At 37.9% G+C, this 14668-nt stretch overlaps 1 protein-coding gene across 5 annotated transcripts in view; it reads right to left on the bottom strand.

The window, feature by feature from the left end:
• The window catches only part of RBMS1 (RNA binding motif single stranded interacting protein 1), a 143243-nt gene that overhangs the window by 8785 nt on the left and 119790 nt on the right, over nucleotides 1-14668 (bottom strand). For 4 of the 5 annotated variants that reach the window (XM_039715694.1, XM_039715762.1, XM_039716034.1 and 1 more), the window contains exons 6-10: nucleotides 13943-14022; nucleotides 5294-5409; nucleotides 4353-4402; nucleotides 4165-4258; nucleotides 833-883 (exon numbers count right to left, since the gene is read on the bottom strand). In XM_039715694.1, the coding sequence (XP_039571628.1) occupies nucleotides 833-883; nucleotides 4165-4258; nucleotides 4353-4402; nucleotides 5294-5409; nucleotides 13943-14022 (391 nt within the window). The remainder of the gene's footprint in view (nucleotides 1-832; nucleotides 884-4164; nucleotides 4259-4352; nucleotides 4403-5293; nucleotides 5410-13942; nucleotides 14023-14668) is intronic. The other variant, XM_039715855.1, reaches the window with a different exon arrangement.

Below are 14668 nucleotides of genomic sequence, written 5' to 3'. Positions count from 1 at the left end.
GTGAGAGGGTGTTCTGGTTCACCATCACTTTCTCTACATGCCCAAGAAGAAAATGTTCTGCCACGAAGATTTACATTCTCTAATATGCATGGAGAGGTTAATTAAAGTCCATATCCTTTCTGCATCTGGAAACAGACCTGTTTGTTAGCTGTGGGAGTGCATGTATTCAAGTGCCTCTTATTATTAGTAATGCTCATCTCAAGAAACCCAGTAGGTCTCAGATGTAATGGTATTTAATTGGCAAATGACATAGACAAGAAGCAAAATATCACAGGAGAGCAGAGATTAGAATGCCTGACAGTCTGGTGCAGATGCCACAGCCAGAAGTGTAGGGAGACCAGCATTACTCATGAGTGGTGAAGCCAGAACAAGCTATGCAGGTTTTCTCAAGTGAGTGCCCATAATGTCATTCATATCACTACATCCATCTGTCTTTCACAAATTATCCAGTCTGAACTATTGTAGACCTATTCTAAAACACTGGGTCCCCAATTTCAGCTCCTGAAAGGTAGACAGTATGTAAAGCATTTGGCATTTGCAAAGTGCTATCCATTTCAAGTAAAATAAAATAAAACAAAAAAACCCCAACAGCACTAAGTTGCCTCTTGGAAGTTTTCTCTAATAGCCCTCATCACACTGATATTCTGAAGGTAGCTTTCTTTTTTTTCCCCTAATAAAACAAGGCCCCATTTCAGGTTACTGTCTTTGTTTTGCTTTTCATTTTGATCCATGGAAGTAATTGGGCAGGAATTGGCATACGTCCTGTGGTTTAAACTATGTAAAGTGATTATACAATAAATGAACACAACATCGGAGAAGCATAACAACTTACTGGGTGCTGCATTATATATGGTTGAGGCTGCATCCAAGAAGGACTCTGAACCTAGAACAAAATTGGCATTTTATTTTTCATTTTACACATTACTCCAACTTAGATATAGTAATAACTTAAATCATGTTAACATGCCTCCTCCCTTATTTATTGACTTTTTAACCCAATTAGTCCCTCTGTAGAACAACATTGATTTCTATGAAAAATGTATTTATTGTAACCTGTAAATCAGAGACAAGTTTTGGAGACCATGTATCACATACACCTTTCAGAACAGAAAACAATGTTTTTAGTGCAGGTTTCAGAAACTATCATGTACAGTGAAAGGGGTCAAATAGATGAATGGCAGATTTCTGCTATGTTGAAAAACTAAGCTCCTGTCTCAGAAATTCCTTTGTGGAAAAGTAATTGGGACCTCAGAAAGTATAGCACCATTTGCCTTCTAATATGATCTGATTAAAATAAATTATTGTATTTTCACAACTGAAAAAAAAAATCAGGAGTTCTGCTGTAATCTTGTTCCAGGAAAAAGAAAATTTAGCATGTTTGTTCTCTGAGACATTGTGGTGTGTTATTCCCAAAGCACAGGAAGAGGAGGAGGTTCTGATGAGAGTCCCTACTCTTGCAACAAGAATATTTTCTCTCTAAAATAGGTGATGGCCCAAATACTTCAATTGCAGTAGAATGCCTAACTTTGCATGACAAAGTGAAATATAATAAGAGAGAGTAAAGGCTATGTTGTTATCCTGGTGAAAAAGGGCTGGTTGCAACAGCTCTCTGAAAAAGTGTGCAAGAAATACTAAAGGTAAGGACAAAAATGTTTCCTCCCCACCTGGTGTAGGTGTGTTGGGTAAGGCAGGAATCTGACCTGCACCGCACACAGAGCAGGCTCACCACTGCTGCTGGACACTTAAAGCTTTTTAAATGCCTCTGTCATCATCCCCAGAGTCCTGAAAGCAGGACAGGTAAACACACAGCCTTGAAAAAAATCCAGGTGAGGTATTTTCTGGAAGATGGAAATGTTTCTTGCCTCCTTTTGGTATTTAGTTTCAAACCGGAGTTGGATTTTGTCTTTTTTTCTTTTTCAGTCAGGAAAAGAGCAAACAGGAGTTCAAAAATGGAATGGAAAAGACTGGAACACTCCCTTTCCTCAGGCGATATCTTAATGGCAAAAATACCGGTACAGCCTGACTAAAGCTTTGGCTAATCTACACTGTGATAGTTCCTGGCTCAGCGCAGTCATTTGGGTATTTGGGGTTGCAGGAACAAACACTAGCCAAAACTTTATTAAATTTGTTTACCTGAATAGGAATAAATCTAGCAGCAGGTTATACCATGCCTCAAAGAAAAAAAAAAAAAAACCAAAACCTTTGCTTGTGTGATACGTCCTGTTGTGTAGAAGACAGAAAGCTGCAGGTTTCAGTGAGAAGGGATCAGTAATGAAGATGTGACTAATACTCAAATTGTGAAACTCTTCTGGCCACGAACCTCCTTCCTCCCCAGTACAGAATACTTCAATTTAATTTTCAATTCCAATTACTGTGTCACTTCAAGCATAATGATATTAATAACTCCATCCACAATAATTTAAGCTCCATGCCATGTATATTGAAATACTGGTAACTACATTTCTGGAAACATAATGGATTGTGGTCTGTCTATCTCAATAAGCCCAAAAAATAATACCATATTGCTAAGTAGTATGTTTCCATGCCAACTTCCAATTTTTACTTGGATTCTGAATACCAGAGAGTCATATATTGATAAATAATTTATATTTTAATAAAGAATAGCAGTTAATTTTGCTGAAATATTTTCCTGGGTAAGAACTTACTGTAATTTCTGAGGTAATGCAGTAGCAAGCAGAATGATTCAATATACTGAAAAATACAGTCTAGCACTGTCTGCTGAGAGTAAACATTGTGTTGCATAAGTTACCTCAGAAATTAATATAAAAATAATCCAGCTGCCCTTCACACCACAAAACACTGTTTTAACTCCTACACAATACTTTGCTCATGCAAGACGGCATTAGATCTCCAGACTAATATTAGACAATTCTTCCTCATCCTCCTCACTTGGAATTGAAGGCTACATGGACATTTCTGCAGGAGGCAGCTGATGAAATGGCCCACAGTGCCTCTGTCAGCCTTGTTCCTCTCCTTTACACACCCATTCACACTCAGAGCACATCAGAAAGCTCAGCCTGTCTCTCTCACTAGAAGGCAAACAGCCTCTTCTTCCCCTGACACACAGAGGTAAGAATTCTCTAAATTTAATTAGTTTGGGTTATTTATGACCTGAATCGCTGCTGCTTACTCCATCTATGTGTTAAACAGTAAAATGCCAAAAAACAGCCCATCATTTAGAGTATGCTGCCATAATTGGCATGTCTCAAGTAGTAATTACAGAGAACACATCTGGGACTTCCATACTAGTTGTATTTAAAGCAAGTTGCTTGTAATCTTAAATGTATGATGCCCTAAAATTGTGGACTCCTAAGAGATCTATATCAAAGTGATAAAACTGTTCCATATAATTTCCCAATGTGTTGAATTGTATATCAATATCCCTTATGAGGACTCAAGATGGCACCTATCAAAATCCCTCTTCAGAAAGCTTTGGACCAAAAATGCCCACAATTTATATTTAAATTTTTTAAAAAAAATTTATTATTTATTTTATTTATTTGTTTATTTGCTTTATTCAAAATAAAGTAGCCTTTGGCTTAGAAATACTGTCCTAGGCTATTAAATGCTTTACTCCTAATACAAAAACACTGAATTTGAATCCTAAAGTAATTTGAGCTCGGAGCTCTTTTTTTCAAATTTCCTTGTCTAATGTCAAGAATGTTTCTATATCCTTCTTAGTACAGCTACATATGACATTGTGTTGGGCTTTCTGAGAAAAAAAACAAAAACAGAGAAAAGCTCAAAATGCATGAAAAAACATCTTTAAAAATGAATTTAATTAATCCAATAAGGCTTTAAATAAAAAAAATAATTACTTCAGATATACTGGTGACATGAAAAGAATTTGACTGAGAGAGAATGAAAAATCTCCTGTGAAATGCAGAAGTGGCTACAACTCCCTCAGCCATCAGCACAAGTTGGAGACTTGCTTTTGCAAGACACCGGGGTCTCATTAAAGCCCTGTGCTTCCTGAAACACACACTCAGATTTTCAGGCTGTCACTTCCATTCTGTACAGTGCAAGGAGGCCACTTCATTAAAATGTAGCATTGTTGGAGACTTCATAAAACCAGATGTAACAATTGATAAATAAACATAAGCTCCAATGAACCATTTCAGCTACCAAGCTCTAAATACAAACCTGGTATGTAGAAACTGGAGAAGCAATATATGGCGTAATAGATGTCTGAGTGATCATTCTGTTTGCTGTAATACTGTAGGGTGATGGATAAAATCTAGAAAATGCAGAAATATTTATTAAATGCTAGTTCTGTGCATCTTTCATAATGCAAACATATTTTTTTCTTAGTGTGCCATTACTCAACATACCCATTCTGTAAAGCAGCTGTGGTTGGATCATATGTGAGTGTCATTCCAGCCTTTAAAAAAAAGTGGAAAAGAAAGAGTGGACAAAATTAATTTTAATTGTAAATTATTTCTCTTATTCTTTCTTTAGTTGTCTCATTTTAAACTGAAAATTTGTATTGAAATAATTTGTTACCAAATTTGTTACCAAATAATTTGTTACCAAAACTTAGGGAAAGGTTAATTGACAGAAGTAATTATACAGTGAAGCAAATCAGCAACACTGTTTGTGAATACAAGTTTCCATTTCCCATTATGAGGAACAAAACACAATCTATTAAATACCTGGCTAAAAGTGCATGTGTGTTTGAGATTCAGGGCATGCAGATGTTTATGTTAGGGTGTTGCCTAAAATATATGACCTATAAGATTCAATGGGGAATGCAGTTTTTCAGAAGGCACATTTGAATTTTCCTGTGTAATATAAATGTGGTGTCTAGGCCTGCTAGTCCCAGTAAGTCTATGAAGCTATCATCTTGAACATTAAAGTTCAAAACAACTGTTGACTAAAAATAATAATGCTGCATGGCACTGGTATACCATTTTAATCTTGTGAAAGTGATGTGCATTTTAGTGTTGCATAGATCAAAGGATTATTTCTGCATGTAAGCACAGTTATGTTTCTGGTAGTTTAATAATATGAGAAAGCTGAAGTTTATATTATGACCAAGTTGAAGGAGATTTTATTGTTCAATGAGATAGGACTCGGTGTTTCACATTTTGCCTTTTCTCCTCAGAAGAAAGACATGGTTAAGTATTTTTTTATAGAGACACAAACTGTCAGGTGAGAGTTGCTTGCACATTTTTAATATGCCAAAGACCCAAGCCAAGAAGTCTCAATGCCTATCATTTTCCTAAGTATTCATTATTGCACACCCACACTGAAGCTTGAAGGGAGGACTTACAAGTCTCACCTCGCCTTCTCTGTGCCATGCTCTTCCATTCTGTATGTATTTATTCTGATTCTGCCTCTTCTTCTGCCCTCCATCAGCAAACTTGCACAATAAAGGTTCTGCAGGAACTGGGAAGAAAGAAGAAAAATTAGTTGAAATAGCATTGATACAGAGGTGTTCAACTCTCCAAATGAGGTATGGTTTTAAGTTTTATTCCAAATATGACACTTAAATAACACAGAGCTGTACTACACCATCAACAGCTGTTCAGCATAGCACAAAGACAGCTGCCACACACAGAGCATCTGGAATGCCTTATCAATTTGATTTTAAACTACTGCTGTAAAACCTGCTGGAAGGAAACATGGTCTGTATATTCTGAGTACGTCTCTTGGTCTGGGTTCAACAAGAACTGCCATCTGAATTCTGAGCTTTGTCTCTTTGGAAGTGTATCTAAGGAGGATGGAGAAAAAAGCTGGCCAAAGGTCTGTAATACATTCTCCCCATCCCTTGGAGGTTTCAGTAATGTCCCAAAAGTGTTTTACTCATCACCTTTATGCCTTGCACTGAGAAAATGCCACAATTGTCCATTCCCATTTTATCTCTGCTCGATAAAGAACACCCAATGCAACCAGAAATTCTTCAAGATTGTCCTTTTGGGGTTTTTCTTTGCATACTGCCATGAAATAGCATCACCATACCTTATGATTTCTTCTTGTTATTGTTATTATTATTTTTCCTAATACAATCCTGATCATGACTTCCATTTTTAATGTCAGAATTGAAGCAATGAAAGGTTTGCATAGCATTCTTTCTTTCCCTGTTCTTAGTTTCCACATTTCCAAGTACCTATGGCTGAAGCACAGCTCTGCTGCATCACACCACACCCTCCCTAATCACAGGGTGGAAGCACTGTTATGACTTGGATGTAAATGCTTCTCTGCCAATAATTCCTGACACATGAGCTGTCTAAGCTTTACCATGACACTCCTCCAGTCACTCTGTTTGGAAACATCTTCATGAGACATGGCTGGACCTGAAAACATACAAGTTTCCAAATGCAGAGTAAACACATGGGGTGGGAAGGCCACCTGCAAAAAAACAACCCTAAGAAAAATTTTCAACAAAATCTATTAATATAACCATGGTGAGTGCTGATGTCTCTTCACCCTGTCTGCATTTGCAAAAGATGATCAGTACTGAAAACCTCAGGGATGCGTAACCTCGCAAAGAGCTTGACTTTTAAAACTTTGGCACAAAACAAACATTAATGGCCCAGTCATCCCTGGCTTTGGAGGTTACACCTAAAACACTAGCTCTGTTTCTACTGGAAAAATATCCACTTCCTGCATGACACATCTTTTGACAGCCTTCTCTATAAAAAAGGAGACAGAACTGGTGTGTGGTTCCCTGTCTCATCTCCAGCACTGACCACACAGGTCAGAGACCTGGACCTCCCCTACCTGGGTGCTGTTATACAGAGTGTCAGACTATAACATTAAACATGACAACCGAATAAATTTAAAATGTATTATCCTTCAGAGAATGGTAATTAAAAACCTCTAATCATAAAATAAACTAGGAAAAGGTTAGGCGAATGACACTGGAAAAATACAGAAGACCCATGGATGATGGAGTAAATGAACAAGGAAATAACAGAAACCTAACAGTAGGAGACAAACTGGAAAATATTGTCTTCAAAATCTTGTATTTCTGAGGGCATTTCTGGCATTACCAAAACTGAGATTTGCTTTGGGCTCTTCTATTATGAGCAACTTCTGTTTCAAGGTATGTGGAGCAAAAAGGTACAATATCAATATGGTGATGGATGGTTTGATGTTGTTTTATAAAAGCACTATCTAATAACCTTGGTCACAGCACACAGCATTTTAGTCCGCATACAGTTCTGCTGAAATAATAGGAGGTAATCTCAGAATATGTTAGCCAATATGGCTAAATTTCTCAGGTTCTGGTCTGAAACAATTTTTATTGGTTTTACATAGTGTGGAAAACAAAAATCCATTCTCTGAGAGAGGAGGTCCAAATACTAAAGTTAAGAGCCTTAAATGAAAAAAAGCTCTTCCCCAAGTTGAATATCTTTGTCTACTTTTACACTATCTAAAAAAAAATCTAGTTTTGTGAGGAGCATATGCGACTCCAAAATATGCACTATAAAATTTTGGATGAAAAATCAAAATTTAATTTCAAAATTCAATTTCTCTGGCATGAGAACAGAACAGAAAAACATCAGAAAAAGATTTCTGGCCCTGACATCCTGTATCATAGCACTCACAGGTAGTAAATGCTTTATTTAAAGCTGCATTATGCTTTCATTAAAAATCCCTACAATGAATTATAAAAAACTTTTTTGAAAGCCTAATTTGTACTTGCATTTCCCATCGTCTCAACATAAAGATCTTTTCTTAAAAAAAAAAAGAAAAAGCAGAGTAAACCTGTCCAACTTTTTGAATAAAATGTTCATAAAAACCTATTTTAAGAATAAATCTGAATTTTTTGTCAGTAGGTAACTCAAACCAGCTACATTTTAGATGACTAAACATCTTCTGTATTGCATTGTAAAAATTCTCTGACAAATTTAAAGAGGAAGAAAAAAATGGAGCCAGAATTATCCCAGGATTTTGTATACATAATATCCAGAACCTGCATCAATGAAGAAACCCAAACATTTAAAAAGCTATCTATTTGTGACCTACTAGAGGTTAGTGCTCCATCTTCCTGAACACAGATCCAGCCACGGGAACCCTTGTTTCTCTGACCTTCCACCTTCCTTTCCTCCTCACTGCACCCATCAAAGGTGCCAAATGCTGGGAACGCTCCAACTCACACAAAAAAACCCATGCAGACCATCTATTTAATACAGCACTCCCGTGAGCAGGCTGTACGGCATTTGCCTTCCCTGATTCTGCTTCAAGATCTGAATGCTGACAGTGGGGACAGCTCCAGAGGGAAGCCCAACTGCAATTTTGGGCTGCTCTTCCATACACATGACCTGAAAAACACCGTGTTCATTCCTGCACCACCACAATGACTGATGGTCACCAGAGGGAGGCTCACGAGAAACAGATAAACCTTCTTGGGTTTATCTCAACCTACTGATCTCCCTCCTACCACAGAAGGAACATAAACTCTACTCTCTTCAAAATTAAATCTGAACCTTATTTCCTCAGCTTACTTTTTCTCATGGTTTTCACAAATATGCAACACATTCTCTCTCTTGCATATGAGTGCATACATGTGACAGATACATATTGGAACAAAAGCTCTCCCAAGTCCCACAGACCAGTTAAGCAATCTTTTTTAGTACAGGAAGGAAGGGAGAGTCATTTTTATTGTTTAATTGCTGGGAACTATGCAGGCCCAGTGATGAAGCAGATCATTAATCATTCAGTGACTTGTCTGTATGTGCAAGACAAAGGCAGAGTACAAATATTCAGAGTTGCATTCACAGCTGAGAGGTACCTGATGTAAAAGGCTACAACTTACAGTGGAGTTAAGCTTTTGCAGCTAGGACACCACGTTTCACATGCCCACTCTTCTGACACCCAGTGCAAACCAGCCCTGCCAGTGGTTTGCAGGTGCCTGTTGAGCTGCAGCTGCTGAGGGGATCTGTAACCACGAACTTTCCTGGCCTTCAACATCAGGTCAGGGCTTTAGAACCTGGCTGTGGAAAGTGCTGACCATCTCCTCCTGCCCTGAATCACTCTCCTCTAGGGCTAATGTTTTACAGAAGAAAGATGTGAATGTAATATTAGTCCAGTAAATTCTTCCTTGTTGTAGACACTTTGCACACATCTGTACTCTGTAGATTAGAATTCAGTTTGTCTGTGTTCAGTGTCTACCCAAATTTGTACCAGGTGATACTATAAATGCAAAAACAAAACTGCTGTTCTTTGTTGGACCTTGAGTTTGCACCCTTGATTTTACACGGCTAATTTTATCAACTTTTCAATAAACCCTACTTTCAGTTACTGAAAAATACAACAAAACAGTTAAAAATACTTTAATACAGTTTTCAATTAAACTGCATCTTTTAGAGACATTCATTGCTTATTTTCTAGTGCAAAGCTACGGGACTTAATGAATTCTAACACTAAAACATCACTTTAATGATAGAGCAAGCCTGTACAGCTAGAAACTTTTGCCAAAGCTGTGGGAACTAGAAAAAGAAATTGTGTAACCCAAGATCAGGGTAGCTTTATATGTTTAAAGAGAAATTCAGTATTATTCTTCACCATCCTAGTCTTCACTTAAACATAATGCTCAGGATTACACTGCTTTAATAATTTATACAAGGTTTAATAATTTGTGACAGAAGCATATTTTGAGTGGTTTTAAGAAGCATTTTTCTCTTCTAATCCTATGTCACTTCTTAAAACTAAGCGGCAATTGCAAATTATGACAGTTAGACCAGTAAAACCTCTAATTCACAGATTTCAGAAAATATTCAGAGTTGATGATCCTTGTGGGTCCCTTCCAGGTCCAAATCTTAAGTGAATGGCCCATACAGGGATCAAACCTACATTCGTGGTACCTCAGCACCACGTTCTGCCCAGCTAAACTAATCTCAGGGTCTTGGTCAAAAGAATGAAAATTTTTGTTCCTCTGCCTTCAGTGTGACAGCCAGGAGTAACATCAGCACTGTCAGCCCTTGATACCCTGTAGCAGTGGTTTTCAGGCTGCGGTCCATGTGTTTTTTCTAAATTATTTGTGAAAGATAATTGAAAGAAAAATTGAATTTTTGGTCAAGCAGCTTAAATTCACTAGAGATCTTCAGTGCTGGATACTTTGTAAAGGTAAGAAACTAGGAAACACTAGAATATGACTGACAGAACACAGCTACTTCAGGGCTCCATTTTCACTCCTCCTCACGCTAGCAAGATGTCCAAGGCCAGATCATTTCAAACCACAGTGTGCATCATCCCTGGTGGACCTCTTCCCAGTCTAGTCAAAAACACAGGCAGCAGCAGGGCTTCTACACACTCAGTTTTCTCCCCTAAAAGAGCATCTGAGCAACCAATCTCTTTATCCTAAGGGGGAAGAGAGGGGTGGGTCATGGATAATTTTTGATTTTTGCATCATCACCATAACCAACCATTACTGAAGTAAAAATGGCATGGGCTGCTCAGCAAAAATGCTCTTTACCTTACACCCATTAAACCCAAATCACCTAAGTTCTTTACCAGTAAAAGAAATACTAAATAATCTATAAAGCCTATAGAACAGGCATGAAACTTCTGTAACTTTTAAACTTCCATATTTCTCATTTTATACATAACAGAGACAAATACACTCAGACTTACACATACCTTACATATTCCACAGCACAGCTGCTTTAGGTAATTTTTTATATAACTATTCTCATGTATCACCACACAGCTACAGGCTTCTGAGATAGGGAGGAGATGCCTTTCAAGATTTTGCCCAGAAGATAATTTCTACAATCACTATGGATCCAACACAAGACTAAAAGCCAGTGAACAGTGAGTATAATCTTTAGAGGAGGAAGGCTAAGTATGCTGCTGCTCTGCTCTCACTGCTCCTCTGCTGGCTCCTGGCTCTTGATACCAGTCTGGTCTGTTTCCTCCAATTCACGTCATACATTTAGCAGGAGACTAGAAAAACTTTAAATATTACATTCTTCACTGAAAACAATTGTTCTTTAAGGAGGAGAGTGAAATTAAATGCAAAAGTTACTTAAAAATTATAACAATCATATAATAGTTATATATCTTAGTTGAGAAGATAATAAAAGTACAAAAATTAAAATTCTAAGTTTGGTTTTCAGTGACAAAATGGAGAGGAAGTGATAGTCCATAAAACACAACCAGCTAATACAATATCAAAGCCCAACAACAAATAGTGAAACTAACACATCACTTCTAGGAGTTTCAGGTTATACCAACTTGCAGTGCATTTGAAATTGCTCTCTGAGCCAACCTTTCTTCTTCTTTACTGAAGACAAACAAGGACACACTAAATACTGAATATATTTCACTAAATTAAATAAAGCCTGAATAGCCAGGGGTTAGCTGGGTTTAGCTTGCTTAGCATAATCAATGCCCAGTCACTCACCTAACTCTGGAGTTGACACTTTTGACACCACCCTGTGTTAATCCCTGGCCTTCCCAGATTCTTGAGGTTTTATTCATTGTGTCTTCTCATGCTCCAGAGGAGGTTTCACTTATGCTTTCTATAACTGTTTAACCCATTCTTCCATTTAAGCCCAAACTTAGTTAAAATAACAAAGCTGCATTACGAAAGCATATTTTTGTTGAACAAATGTTCTTCCTCCCACACCTATTTCATTACAGGCCCATCTCTCCTACCCTCTTCATCCTGATAACAGTGTTTTTAGAGCCAGCTCCCTTTGCTGATTTTAGCCAAGTTTCTAGGACACAATGTTTTAATTTAAACATAGATCTGGTTTTATGATTTTGTTTTGCATGTGTTTGAAGTTGATCCTTTATAATCCCAATGGTCGCTAATCTATTTCAAAACATTTCCTAATCTTTGCTTGTTCAAGAGCTTTCCTACTGTCATCCAGTTTTCTCTCTGCAGGCAGTCCAAAATCACAGCTGCCTCATGACCCCACCCCAGGTTTTGGCAGGCTGCAGTATACTATTATGCATAAGCTGAATTCTCTAATAAGGCTGCATTATTGGTCAGGTGCTTGCTATGTGGTACGGAACTCTGGGAAGAATTTGATCCCCATAAAAGCCTTTGCAAGGAGAAATGAAACTTTACTGCACCAGCACAGAAACAGAGCTGAGGCTGTGGCCTGTACAACAAACTTGAGGGTCTTTAAAAACCAAGGTTCTCACGAGACCCTTATGAACCTGATTATTTGTCTCATTTTCAGTATCACGGAAGGTGAGACCCATCTGACTTTCAAACATTTGGAGTTATCTATTTCTGAGTGACTGAGCTAGATACCCTTTGTAACAGCAAGGACAGTCCCTGGAGCTGTGTCTTTCTTTACTTGTTCTAGACAGAGAGCCTGGACAGCTGCTTTGCAAAGTACTAGAAGTTCAAGCCTGTGACGTGGATTATATCTTGAGACCCCTGTTTAGTTTCCAGTTCCAGAAAATTGACAGTTCTCTGCAAATTTCTTGTCCCTAACTCACCATATTTTGATGTTAAATGTTTCCTTCAGACTGCAAAAATCATTCCTACAATTCCATGCAGCAAGCTTTTATTTCAACCTAGTTCAACCTCATCATGTAAGGGTGCAACTCCAGCTTCAGCAAAGACCCACTGGAGACAGAGCATGATTAGCAATGACATGCTTGATGGCTCATTCATTGAGAACAAGAGAATGCAAGTGAAAATAAAAATTAACAAACTAAAAAGCACCAATAGGAGCTTCTGTTGCAGTTCTTTAGTGTCATTACTGTCTGTTTCTACAGAAGCTGTAACATTTTTACTAAATGTAACAAAGAAGAAATTATAATGTTACTAAAGTAACAAATGCAACAATGTGCTTACATTTACCAAAGCTTTGTAACAAAGTTTTAACTAAATAATAACATCAGCAATTAATGCCTGTGCAAAGGGTCTGCAAAAGCAAGGCTAGGGAAGTCGAAATACTGCATTAGATTAGTTTTGCTGAAGGGAGTGGTTTCCTGTGCTCTGAAGCATTTTCCATCCTTACAGCAGCACAGACTGCCTCAAACTGGAGCAATCTTTCAGGGATGAGGCATGTTTGGAGTTTTCTAAACAAGCCACATTCTTGTCTGCCTGCCGAGGGCTACTTTCCTCCTCCTCAGTGACAGGGTCTGGCTGCACAGAACATTTCACCAGTGGGATAAAGGCAGCTTCCCCAACCACATCAACACTGTAATTTGTAAAATTCCCACTTGGGATTCTCAATAAAATGCCTACTGAAAGCTGCCTGGAATGTCAGGCATGTATTCTTTCCTTCTTTATTGTCCTCTTTACTTTCTATTTTACTCAGCAGCATTGAATTTCCTCTCCTCATTTTTCAGTACTCATGGAATATACATTCTGTCTCTTAGAAACAGTGCTGACAAAGCAGACAAACTGATGAGGAACTTGGTGTGACAACAAAATTTTACTAAGCCTTCTCTGAATTCTGCCTTGCACAATATTTCTAGAAGCAGCATTCTATGCTGACCTCCTTCCATTTTCCTGAAGGATTTTAAAATCTACACTGACTTGAGAGTGAATGATCATGCCAGGCGCTATTGCAGACTCCATTTTTTCTAAGCAAATATTTTTTTTTTTAAATGCTTCAAAAATCATGAACAGATGACAAAACCAGCCCATTTTTGCCTCTGAAAAAGCCTTGTCCATGGAAAAGCAGCCAAATTCTATTCAGATAGATATTTATTTCCCCACTTCAATTGAGATTACATGGGATGTAAATTTGTACATAGCTGGCATCTTAGCTGCTTGTTTCTCTGCTAGGAGAGAACACTACTAGATTCCCAGAAAAGGTTTACAACAGAAAAGCGATATACTGTGTTCCAAGCAAGCATCACAGCCATCCAAAAAGACAGAGTTTAATTTTAATAAGCCTGCCTCTAAATGAGAAGCCAGATACAACAATCAGTGTAACAGGCTTCCACCATGTAAGCACTAACCCATTCATACATCTTGTAAGAAATATATGCAACATACCAGAAACTCCTGCTGGTGTCTTTATGAATTTTCCATTAAAATGAGCAATCACTGCTTCACATTTTTCTGTTGACTCCATCCTTTGAAAATAAAGAATAATTTACATAAATTAAACACTCAACCAGATTCCCATGTTTGTGATTTTTTTTAAGCACATTTCTTGCTTTTTCTCAAATCACATTTCTTGCCTTTCCTCTCTTCACTGCTCTGGCTTGCTTTCCCATGTGTGAACAATGGAGAAGATGTTTTCTAAGAACACAAACCTTCAGAAAGGTAAAGCCAAGCTCAATTAACATTTTATGCACTGTGAGACCAAAGCCAGTGCCAAACTGAAAATAATACTCTTATTTACTCAGAAATTATACTGTAGCTGTCCAAGCTGCCTCAAGTACCTCTCTTGTCTTGAAAGAAGCAGAAGGACTGACTCACTACCATTCATAATTGAATCCTTAGTGTCCATGCTGCATGCAGCAAAGGTTAATGTCACTCTTAAGAGAGGATTCAGAGCTGTCTGTACAGTTTAAGGGTAATAAACTCAAATATAAACCTGCCTGACTGCATGACCCAAACTGACTTGGCAGCTTTTAGCTTATACACATCATCTCCACTAAATGATGCACCTGGCTCTTATTTAATTGTCTCCAAGTTCCAAACAGGAGCCAATACCAGCATAGCTGTGATGGCTACTGAGAATGTATCCAAAATCCTGAGCAGGTTTGTGCACTC

The sequence above is a fragment of the Passer montanus genome, unplaced genomic scaffold (assembly GCF_014805655.1).
Source record: "Passer montanus isolate IOZ18808 unplaced genomic scaffold, ASM1480565v1 scaffold1, whole genome shotgun sequence".
Taxonomy (NCBI): Eukaryota; Metazoa; Chordata; class Aves; order Passeriformes; family Passeridae; genus Passer; species Passer montanus.
The sequence above is the reverse complement of the archived record's forward strand: the minus strand, read 5'-3'. Positions and strand labels throughout refer to the sequence as shown.